Source organism: Myxocyprinus asiaticus, chromosome 42 (genome assembly GCF_019703515.2).
Source record: "Myxocyprinus asiaticus isolate MX2 ecotype Aquarium Trade chromosome 42, UBuf_Myxa_2, whole genome shotgun sequence".
NCBI classification, from domain to species: domain Eukaryota; kingdom Metazoa; phylum Chordata; class Actinopteri; order Cypriniformes; family Catostomidae; genus Myxocyprinus; species Myxocyprinus asiaticus.
The window spans coordinates 8,101,081-8,113,479 of NC_059385.1; the positions used below are offsets into that span (position 1 = coordinate 8,101,081).

The 12,399-nt window shown below is 34.6% G+C and overlaps 1 protein-coding gene across 1 annotated transcript; it reads right to left on the reverse strand.

Annotated features, from left to right (window-relative positions):
- Positions 1 to 1,076: 1,076 nt before the first annotated feature.
- Positions 1,077 to 11,361, reverse strand: LOC127432997 (transmembrane protease serine 2-like). The gene is made up of 14 exons (XM_051684574.1): positions 10,776 to 11,361; positions 9,843 to 9,897; positions 7,329 to 7,557; positions 6,629 to 6,721; positions 6,429 to 6,542; positions 6,104 to 6,233; positions 3,778 to 3,900; positions 3,488 to 3,531; positions 2,985 to 3,147; positions 2,732 to 2,901; positions 2,085 to 2,180; positions 1,810 to 1,952; positions 1,544 to 1,696; positions 1,077 to 1,383 (listed from the first exon to the last, which is right to left on the reverse strand). Exons 2-14 carry the CDS (start codon positions 9,855 to 9,857, stop codon positions 1,375 to 1,377), a joined length of 1,482 nt encoding a protein of 493 aa, XP_051540534.1. The 5' UTR covers positions 9,858 to 9,897; positions 10,776 to 11,361; the 3' UTR covers positions 1,077 to 1,374.
- Between the last annotated feature and the right edge of the window lie 1,038 nt (positions 11,362 to 12,399).

The following is a 12,399-nucleotide window of genomic DNA, read 5'->3' on the forward strand; positions in this document are numbered from 1 at the left end:
TTGAGCATTCATTCAAATGAGTCCCTAATTGCCACATCTGTTAACCCTCTGAAGAGCCGTCAGCCGAGTTTCACGCATCTGCTAATTGGTACAAACAGGTAGCAGACGTTGATCTCCTCCGCTGAGCATCTGCCGATTAGAGTCGCAAATTCAATGAGTGGTGATTAAAGGTCCCACTAAAATGGCAAAGGAGTGGTTTAAAAACTGCCAGTGAATATGCTATAACACTTCATAATGGTAATTAACTGTGAGCCAGGAATGGCGGTGCTCCGTGGGTTGGTGTGAATTCATATTTTTAGGTGTGAACAAAAGTCAAGGAAAATTGGACCATGAGAGTTTTACAGACTCCTGTGGATTGGTCGGCTGATTCTGAGCCATAATGTTCCATAAAGCCATACAGATATATCCATAGGAGGTTCTGATCCATTTCTTTTATTCTCCTGGAGATATGATTTTCAACCAGTCCAGGAGATCTGATCCATTACGGTGGCATAAAATATATATCAAATATAATCCATTATAGTGGCAAAATAAAGTCCATATACTGTATATTTTCCCCTCGGAATGTGATGTCAAAGTCTACAAAAACTATCTTCCAATTTGAAGACAAATTTCATATATAAAATGTCAAATGTATATTAATATCTGACTGTATACACATAAATTCACCTAAAACTTTGTATTTGATTCATTTATATATTAGCATTTAGAATGGCAAGAATGCACTGTTCAGACAGTTACCTTGCATTTATGAAGCTTGTTTATGGGTAGTGGACATGAAATACCTTTTGAAAAAGTGTGACATGCTACTCCACTTCTTTAGCATTTTTCTGAGTCTTTTATAATTATTATGCATACAGCTTTTATGACCTCACATTAATTGAAAGACTACATTAAATGTTTGTACTTTTAAAAATTCTTACTAATAGTGAAGTCAAAAAAGATGATTAAAAATGGTTTAAAACGTGAAATGGTGAACAGTTACAGGACCTAGGTTAAATGTTAACCAAAAGTCTTGATGTTGATAAGAAAAAATGTTACCAGAGAAACCCAGAAACATGTCAGTGACGTCAGTGTCGGTTCTAGGTTTTTATTAAATCATTTGTTCAATCGTGTTCTTAATACAAAATATACATAAAAACAAGGTGCATATTGTAGAAAACTGTGCAATTCACAAAAATGAATGGTACTAGTGAAAATAAATCCTTGGTTATTTTAGATTTATATTCATGAAGAAAACAATAATAAAATAAAATAAAATAAACAAGAAAGAGCACCAAAGAAAATCTCAGGTGACATTAAAAATCCTCTTTTAGAATCCCCGAGTGTCAGTAGTTTGGAACAGTCGCTCTTCAATATATATATATTATTATACTAATATTTCTGAAAAAAATACCAAATACAAAAGGTGACTTCTCTTGCACGAATGATAATAATAATTATGATAATGACAATAATAACATATAAGAAACGCATTCTAATTAATAATGATAATAATAATAATTTTCTGAGTCGCTGTTTAGAATTTTATTTTAAATCTTACCCGCATCTGTACATATATCCAGTCAAGGAAGTAGGTCACATTTCCGTAGACTCCGGGCTTATTTCTGAAAGCACATCCATCACCCCAGCTAGTGTCCCCAAGCAGCCACCATAGAGAATTCTCTTTTATAACCAGAGGACCCCCACTGTCCCCCTGTGTGGAACAGCAGTCGTTTTATTTGTCCTTTATAATGCATTTAACATTTAGTTACTCTTTAAAATGATGGAGGAACTTCTAATTGCATTTTTAAAGTGAATGTTTCTAACCTGACAGGAGTCCACGCCACCTGCCAGCTTGCCAGCACAGATCATGTTGTCTGTGATTTGTCCATTATACACCGGCCGGCTGTTACAGGTTGTACTATCAATCAGCTCGATTTTGGCTTCTTGGAGAGTTTCTGGAGCAGGTCCTTTAGGAAAATTCAAAATTAAATTTAAAGTCATTGTCATTCTTTTCAACACAAACTTGCCTCCTTTCTGTAAATTATACCTAATTATAGAATTATGATTATCATAGGTTACTCTTCAAAAAAGTTTCATACCTCCACTAAACAGTGCCCCCCATCCTGTAATATAACACTCTCTCGGAGCAGAGAAGTACATGCCCGCATTGGGTAAACACACTGGCCTGACGCTTGCTGAAACAAACAAAGTGTTAGAGGGATAGTTTGCCCAAAAAAATAATAAAAAATAAAAAAAATATCTGAATTAGTTTTTTTCTTCTTTGGAACACAAAAAGGGATATTTAGTGAAAAGTTCAAGCTGCTCTTTTCCACACAATGAAAATGGACAGTTATTCACACTGTCAAGCTCCAAAAAGGAAAAAAGTAACATAAAAGAATCTTACGACTCCACAATATTCCATATCACAGTCATCTTCCAAGTCTTCTGAAGCCCAACAATAGCTTGTGTGAAGGACAAACTGAAATTAAATCTATATTCACTAAAAATATCTCCTTATTGTGTTCCACAGAAGAAAGTCATCCCTTTAAGGGATGAACCAAGTTAAATAAAATCTAAATCATCCTTTAACCTAAAAACTCAGCTTTGAAGAAGTTCTCCATATCAAGACCATTTTCGAAGCAACCATGGTACCAGATCAAATATACTGATTTATCACATATTATCAAATAATGAAAAATGGAGGGTTTTTTTATGAACAAGAAAAACTTGTATTGCTGAATCTTACATGTAATCGTTAGTGGACTCTTAAGCTTCATCAGAGCAATGTCATTGTTATTGGTTTTCGGGTCAAATTGGTGCATAACAATTTGGCGTACAGAATTGCCAGTGGCGGACCCCATCTCCTGACGAGTCAGATATCCAGCGTACACAGTCCAGTCCCTTGGATCTGAATACCTACACAGGGAAAGTTCATCATTTCCTTTATTAGAGTTCATCATAATCTCATTATATGAGGTGGACTAAATGAGAGCACTTACTCATAAACACAGTGAGCTGCTGTGAGGATCCAGTACGGCGTGATAACAGACCCTCCACACAAATGTATTCTTGCAATTTGCAGGCTAACCTGCCATGGCCACACCCCCTTAGAGGTCACTGTGGTTCCGCCCACAATACGACTCTCACGCTTGTGTCCACAATCTAGAGGTGAGTTCTGTAATTAGCACTTAAACTAGTTTAGCAAAAGTTAAGCTACTCTTTTGATAAAATAATACTGATTGTACAACTGATGTAGTTAATATAGTAACTACTAATGTTGTTCCATTAGTATGGAGCTCCTTCCCAATGCAAAATTCAAAATTATGAGTTTCTGTCTATTATGTCTAAAGCTCTGATACTCTATAGAGCTCAGTTGTCTAGACTTCTAGAGATTCAGACCTTAAAACTTTTTTTCTGGTGACACATAAACAGAATGCTACGCATGCTTAAGTAAAAAACCTCTCTGGTGGACACAAAGAAATAGAAAAATAAATTCTCTTACCAATACATTTGAGTGCCACTACACTGTTAGATGGGCAGTCTGAACTGGAATGACAAAACAGAAATTAAAATATATGAATGTTTAAACAAGCTGATTCTATAAAGGCAGCACTTACAAAAAGCAATGATATTATCATGTTTTTGGACATGGTTCCATGGTAATATCTTATTATTTTGCCCGCAATTCAAAAAAAAACAAAAAAAACAAACAAACAAACAAACAAAAAAAAAAACTGTATGAAGCGTTTAGGACACACTTAAGAATTCTTCAGAAAAAGAACTGTAATGTACCTTTTAATCAGAAAAAATTGTGTAGACATATTCAGATTGGAAGAGCTGAGAAAATCTGTCTTAACCATCGTGTTGTCCAGTAATGCTCTTGAGGAAATCTTTTCGTAGCCTACATAGGTATCCCTGTGAGAGAAGCACATATTTCAGGGCAAATAACGGTTAACGGGGTCATGTCATGAGGAATCAAATGTTCCTTGATATTTTGACATATAAAAGGTCTTTCTACTATAAAACATACTGTAAATTTCAGAACTCATAACTTAATCCCCAATGCAATAAAAGCATTTATTGAAACCAAGCTGCCAAATCGCCTCGTTCTCTACATATGTATATTAGTGATGTCACAAAGGGTACTCATTAATTCATGACCATCTCTACAGCAAAAACATCAATGCCTACTTTACATCATCGCACGCTTGGCCCTGCCAACTGGGGGGTCAGTTCTTAAAGAGAGAGTCAGAGAGCAGGATATAGGCCTACTGCTCTGCCTCTTGTTTTGTGCATAAACTGCTCAACAAACTGTTCTTTCGCCCATCTGTGCTATTTTTAATTGTTGGTGTATGTAAAAACATACTAGATGGATGTCTTTGACCATTTTGATGTGTTTCCGGCAATGTGTGCCTCAGTGCAGAATGATACTGGAAACTGGATGTGTGCGTCTTCAGATTGCTTTGAACTATGTATGTGCGTAATGTGTCATCGGCGTACAGGGTTGGGGAGTAACAGAATACATGTAACGGGATTACGTATTTAAAATACAAAATATAAGTAACTGTATTCCACTACAGTTACAGTTTAAATCATTGGTAATTAGAATACAGTTACATTCAAAAAGTATTTTGATTAATGAAGAGATTACTTTGCATTTTATTGTCATTTGTTTCATTTAATATTTAGTCCTTTCAGATGGAAAACATTTATACATATAAATGATGTGATCCAAAGTGCGTTTGAACAGCGGTGAAACCCTTTCTTATGATGTGTTACATTCATACGAGCAGACAGAGAAGTAGGTTTGAAGTAAGTTTGGAGCAGAAAAAATAGAAATAAACCTTGTGTAAATTGTCAGTTTTATGCTAAGCTAAAAAGCTATTTCTAGCCATTTTACATGCACATGTAAATCACGATCATATTTTTTTATCAAGAAAATTCACGTTAGATCATAATTTCTTTTTTTCTAGTAAGACTTTTGATATTAGGGCAAAAATTGTATTCTTGATAATAATTTTTGTATTGTTTTCCTGTAAAAATATCTAAAAATCCTTAAAACAAGATCAACTTGATTTATCTTGTTTTAGAAACAACACTGCATAAGATATTTAGGTTTTTCAGAGAATGTATTTTTAACATGTGTATTTTGTCTTACTGTACTGGCAGAGTTTTTATAGTCAAAACAAGTGAAAAAATCTACTAGTACTGAAGAAGTAATCCAAAGTATTTAGAATACATTACTGACCTTGAGTAATTTAACGGAATACATTACAAATTACATTTTACAGCATGTATTCTGTAATCTGTAGTGGAATACATTTCAAAAGTAACCCTCCCAACCCTGTCGGCCTATTTCAATGTGGATTGCATGTTTTGTCTACTGATATCAGCTTTGAATACTTGTGATGTACTTGAATCATTGAGTCATTGAAGGATGGGGCAGTTAAAAACCCTTGTGAACCTGATCAAAAACATAAGTTAACAGTTCCATTCAGGAATATTTCAAACGTCATGACTGTTTGATAGTTGACACAAACTTTCTAAACCGTTTATTTGTGTTGTTGGCAGTAGTAGCACCAGCGCAAAATGGAACGGGACACGTGTTTACTGTTGGCGTGATGCGCTGCAACTGACGCTTTCATGGTAGACAGCATCATTGATAATAATGGGTTCTATTGCTTTTGACGCAACGTGACGCGCCTCTCGCATGCAATGTGCTGAATGTGCATTATTTGTAAACCCTGAAATGTTGTGATTGGCTGCATGATGTTAGCCAATCACAACAGTGGGCGTTTACGTTGACGTTTAAAGGAGGAGCTAAGGTCAAAACCGAGCGATCAGATAGAGGGCCAGAAAGAAGGTGGAAAATGTTAATATATTACTAAAAAACTTCACTAACATTATCAGTGGACCTCAGGGAAGATAATAAAACTATAACAAAAGAGCACTTCATATGACTAAATTTTCAAAACTAATACTGAAATCTGCAACAAATGAGTCAAAATATGACTCTCAGTGACAGAAAAAGGGTTTCATCCTTTATATGTCTTTGATTAATCTATGAATCTCATTTTACAACAGACTTCCTTAGAGACATAAATCAAGCTAATGTTACCTGCTGTATCCGATCTCCTCACAAGCTTGTCTTCCAAGGTTGTTGTTCCATCCAGAAGAACACACGTTCTCCCAGTTACGGCTTTCATATGAGTACATCTGAAGAATGAAATTAGATCCATACAGACGAACTACAAACAATGAAATACAGTAGTCAAACATTCAACCATACTTTTATGTTAGGGGAGTAAAGACATTACAGGAAATGATTGGTAAAAAGAGAGGGCAATTGGGATGTGTTGCGAGCCGGATTTGAAACCACTATACCTTTACTAGTCCACGGCTCTGATACTAAAGCTTTGTTTGATGCTGGTGTGAAGACTTACAGCAGTGAGCTTCATCTTCTCCTGATAGACAGTCTGGAATGCCGTTACACCACTGTGAGTGGCTGATGCATTGCATATCTGATGTACAGCGCCGCCCTTGACAATTGAACACACCTGTCAAAGTCAGCGCATTAGAAAGACAAAGGCATAATGGTGTGGATAAATCACAGTATTTGACATCCAATAAGTGGGATTCTTACCGAAATACCAAAGCAATGCAGCTATAACCGCGGCAATGACAAGGAGGGTGATGACAGTGCCTACGACATACGGCCATATTCTTTTCCTGGGAACTGCCAGAGAGTCAGAGTGTCACAATATGAAAATCTGCAACATGATCACAGGGGAAATCGACATGCTGCTTCCGAAAGTTTATGTACCCTTAAATCAACCTAATTCAGTTATTGACGAGCCCCATCCCCCATCAGACATTTTTTGCATCAGTTCAAGCATTAGCACAGTTCTCTCTTGAGCTGCATTCTCCAAAACAATGGCTCTGGTCATGCGGGAACCAGGAAGTAATTGCGTTTACAAAAACAAGTGAGTGCACTTTGGAGGATGCATGTTTGTTCTAAAATTACATGTTTACTCCATTGATGGTTAGGTTTAGGGTTGGGGTTGGGTTAGGGAGTATGGTCAATAATATGTGCACTGTTGACTGTACTGCATCATTTGCCACTTAAAAAATCTATGTGCTTTTGGCGCCACTCTGTGGACATTTCAGTGGGAAACTGGAACTCACACGTGCCAATGTGTTCAATAGCACTTCCAGTTTAAGACACTGGGGGCAGCAATTCAAAGTTCGGTAAGCACAGACCGATTTCAGCAGCAAAACTTTCAACCTACTGTCTGAAATTTGAAACTTAGAACATGAAAAGTGTTGGAAGAAGAATTGAGTACCTTTGTTAACGACATGGTGGAATCCCAGTGTGGTAGTGGAGTGGGTCTTTACAGGTGCTGTTTGAGGTATATACTGATTTAGGCTCTGAGCAGGTGAGTATCTGTCTGATGGATTTGAGGGAGAGGTATTCTGGTATTGAGGAGGTAAAGCAGATGAATGGGCATATGGAGGAGGCCGCTGTTCCTCGTGTTGGAACCCATAGTTCACATGAGCAACATTGTCATAGATCTGAAAGAAATTAGCAGGGTTTGGTCTGTTTCTCAGGTTGCTTTTAAAGTCAACATGACACAGCATTTACAACCCATTTTACTGCAATAATGTGACATAAATTCGAGTTGAACTCGATATTCGATGGGAAATTGTTTTTTTTTATTTTAATTTTGACCATTAGCAATTCATTGGATTATGGAAAGTGGCCATTCCATTCTAGAATGGAGCTGCGGAGGACAACTCTCTTACGCCACTGGCATCCACTTTTGTATAGGCTTTTTGACTAGAATGTGGAGGCTGAAGGTCCAATTCCCTTTCTATATATCTCAATAGTAATGCTTATTTTTCAAATCTACAAAGCCAACATAAGCCCCAGTCAAACTGCACTTTGCGTTTAATTCACTCCCATTCAAATGCATCAGAACGCGGGAGACCAGAAATGCAAGCTAATGCAAAGAAATATTGCGTTTCGCAGTGGACGAAAGCTCAAGTTTGGTGAACTCTGACGTGCGAATCATATGACAAGAGGATCCATGACCAACAAGGGATCAAAACGTCACTTGCTCACCTCTTGGCTCAATACAAATACAGTATATTATGCAATATATATGGTATATTACGCAAATACAATATATTTTGACATTTTGAACACCAGTATAATATTAATTGGTAATTGTGATGTATTATTTACTAAAACCAGAAGCCCTACCACGTGACATCATATCCTGGTCCACAATCAAGTTTCCAAAAAAAATTTACTTGCTCAAAGCCTAGTGTGACCGCCACTATACTGTCACTCTACAGAATTGCATTTCTGACTGTAAATTGTCCTAGAGCTTTCAAGCTACATGCCCCAAACTCTGCAAAGTCCTTCAGGCAGGTTGTGCTGTAATAAAGATGCTTCCGCTTAAATCTCTGTGCTTTTAAAGGCACCTCCGTGCTCTTAAAGGCACCTCCGTTTAAAGGGCACCTTTAGATTTGTTAACAAAAGGGGCAGGGGCTTGCACCCTTGTAGCCCCCGTTCTGTGCACGTCAGTGATCCAATATCCCAAAAACTCCATAGACATAGGCCATGTCCACACTAATTTGATTAAGTTTAAAAACCTTATTTTTTTTGTTTCCTAATGTAATCATTTTCCAAAGTATTCAGTTGAGAGACAACATAAAATTTCTCCCAACAAACTTAACCCATTTATAGTTTACTATTATTGTTGTAACCTTTATTACATTAATGTTAACCAACATTCAATTATTGCAAACAGTAGCATAAATCAGTGCTTAAATAACTATTTGGCTATTGGTTAACATTAACCATAATTGCCTGCGTGGCCTCAGTGACAATCTGAAAAGTTGTTTTAAACATTAAACAATTTTTTTTAATGAAAGCAAAAACCTTTTTTTCCTTTGTAATAATGTTCAGGGTTGAATTGTGCACAATAAAACTAGGAATGTTTATTGTAAAAATAAATTGGGTCTGATTTAATTTCTTGTTGACTTCCAAGCAGAATTGTTCTGGCCACGATTATAAAGCTTGCTGTAGCTTATTCAGCAAATACTTCCTTATGAAAATGACTTGTGAAACAGCACACTGCTGCCTCACACCAAACAGAAACAAATTAAACAATGTCACATGGTCAAACACAGGAATCAGGCCATCAGCAGTTCCGTCGATAATACATTATAATGTTATCTTAGTTATTCACAGTGTAATGTTTTCTGATGGCCATATCTAATTTACTTTTCTCTGTTTTTAAAGATCAAATGTCCCAGCCGATGAATCATTCATGAAGAGTTCAGTTTGTCATCTTCAGGTTGGTTAATGCTTTATAAATATATATTGCATTTCTCTGAAACTATTCCTGTGGTGATCGACAGACAGTATCCGAAAACTGGTTCATAAAATCAACGAAAATTAATTTAATTGGTGACTAACAGATCAAAATGTGTAAGACAAGGATAAATAGTAACTCTAGTTTCTATACATTAACATAAGTTGAAGCATTTAATAATCTTGGTTAATGTTAATTGATCAAAATATTATTGTTCATTGTTTATTCTTGTTCATAATGCATAAACTATTGTTAACATAAACACATTTAATTTTAAAAATGTATATGTAGAAATAAAAATTAACCAAGATCAATAAAAGTTGTATAAGTATTGTTCAATGTAAGTTCATATTAACTATTACGTTAATTAATGTTACACAGTGTTAACATATACAACCTTCTTGAAAAGTGTTAACGGATAAACATGGTCAGAAAGATGGATGGAGCAGAAAAACAACTGGATAAAGTTATTACCGTATTGTTATTCATCTTCTGCCCTCAATTTCTTGAACACCTGAAGTTCTGTAGACTGAACATACAGTAAAATAAGCATTATTAGACTAGTTTACTGTAAAACGCAAACACGCACGCACACACACACACACACACAGACACACACACACATTAAAACTCCCTGAAAATTGACATACATGCAGTAGACATACTATACTGTATAATATGTATTACATCGATATATATATATATATATATATATATATATATATATATATATATATATATATATATATACACACACACACACAACCGGTCAAATGTTTTGAAACACTTACTCATTCTTTATTATATATATATATATTTTTTTCACATTTAGAATAATAGTAAAGTCATCAAAACTATGGAATAACATATATGGAACTATGGGAATTATGTTGTGATTAAACAAAATCCAAAATAAATCAAAACTGTGTTATATTTTAGCATCTTCAAAGTAGTCACCCTTTGCCTAGAATTTGCAGACATGTACTCTCGACATTTTCTCAACCAACTTCTTGAGGTATCACCCTGGGATGATTTTTAAACAGTATTGAAGGAGTTCCCATCTATGTTGGGCACTTAGTGGCTGCTTTTCTTTATTATTTGGTCCAAGTCATCAATTTCAAAAACTTTTTTTTTAATTACATTTTAGTTTTATAATGAAATAAATTAATATGGTGGCACAATTATATTTTTGTCTACAAAACTAATTTCAAACATTTAAGCATACGCCTTCAGATCAAAAGATTTTTAAGATCATGAAAAACATTTCAGTCAAGTGTTTCAAAACTTTTGACTGGTAGTGTGTATATATATATATATATATATATATATATATATATATATATATATATATATATATATATATATATATAATATGTATATATAATATGTATTTCTGTTCAAACTTACCTCACAGAACCCTTTTCCTTGTATCTGAGTGTTAGCGGAGTGTCTTGCTCTCTGTCTGCTCTCTGTACATGTAATGAGCCAACGCCACACCTTTGCTTGTTGAACTAGCTGAAACTTTACCGGTCAGGTGAATGTAAATATGCAAATATATAATATCACCTAGTGACCTGCACTCAGAATGTATTACTCTGGGCATTCCAGTGTCTAATTTTACTATGGTAACCTGACTTTAATGTTCTCATTCAGATCATATGGATCACTTTTTGCATTGACATTTACTTACAAAATAAGGTGTGATATAAACAGAAATACTGTAGGAGAAAATGGAAATCAGCAAAACTTTGTTCCTCTTGAAAAGAGAACAAGGTTCTTCATTGCCTGATTCGTTTCATGAGAAAGTTTTGATAATCAAGTAGAGATATGATATTACTGTATATGAGAGTTTCATTTTGTGTTTGTTATTTAAATAAACATTGTTTTTTTGTGCTTGCATATAAAAACATGCTTTTTGTCTACTTCCCTGTTACTAAAATAAAGTTGGCCCAAAAATATATATTTTTTAAAAGTCACCTTTTAAAATATATGAATATCATTGCATTAGATAAGAAAATATCAAACCAATTGACATTTATTATAAACTAATATACCACAAACACACTTTTCAAGCAAAACATTTCACAAAACTAAGTTTGTTAAGTTTTTAAATGATAAAACACTATATATATATATATATATATATATATATATATATATATATATATATATATATTGTTCATAATTTATAAAATATATTAGGACACATTCTGGTAGTCAAACTTTGTGGAACATGTCCATAGTTTATGTAATGAACTAAACCTGTCTTGTCATGTAATACATGGATTTTTAGGCTTGATTTAAAGAAATATTCCGCTTGACAGCATTTATGGCATAATGTTGATTACCACACAAAATAATTTACATTTGTCCATCCTTTATCAATAATATAAAATAAAAATTCTGGGTTAAAATGAGGCACTGAAGTGAATGGAACGTTAAAATACCACCTGTTCCAAAAGCATACAAGACTTAATACGCATGTTAACATTATTTTAGTATGATAAAATCACGTAATAACATTTTCAAGTTATATACAAGTTATGTCCAATTTTGCAACTTTGGTTCCATGACGAAGTAACAGCATAAACCCAAAATGACCTAAAAACCACAATTTAAACAACTTTACATCTCAGACAATACACAAGTTATAACAGAAGAATTAATAGTGCTTTTATAAAAAAAATTAGAAGCTTCACATATCATCCTTTAAACCCCCCAAAAAATTGACCCCATTCACTTACATTACAAGTGCCTCACTGTAATCCAGATTTTTTTCCTTCTTTTTTTTTTTAAGAAACAAGGGCAAGTCTAAATAAATATTTTGTATTAATCAACATTATGCCACAAATGCTGTAGACTTGTATTGAACCCAGAATATTCCTTTAAATGTCCAAATACTTTTTTATTTTTTTGGTATTTCAATCCCACTTTAAGTCACTGCAAATAACACATTAAACACTCTCCCCCATTTGTGTCAACAGATACGACCTCTGCACGACCTTTTTACCTTGCGTATCAGAGTGAGAGC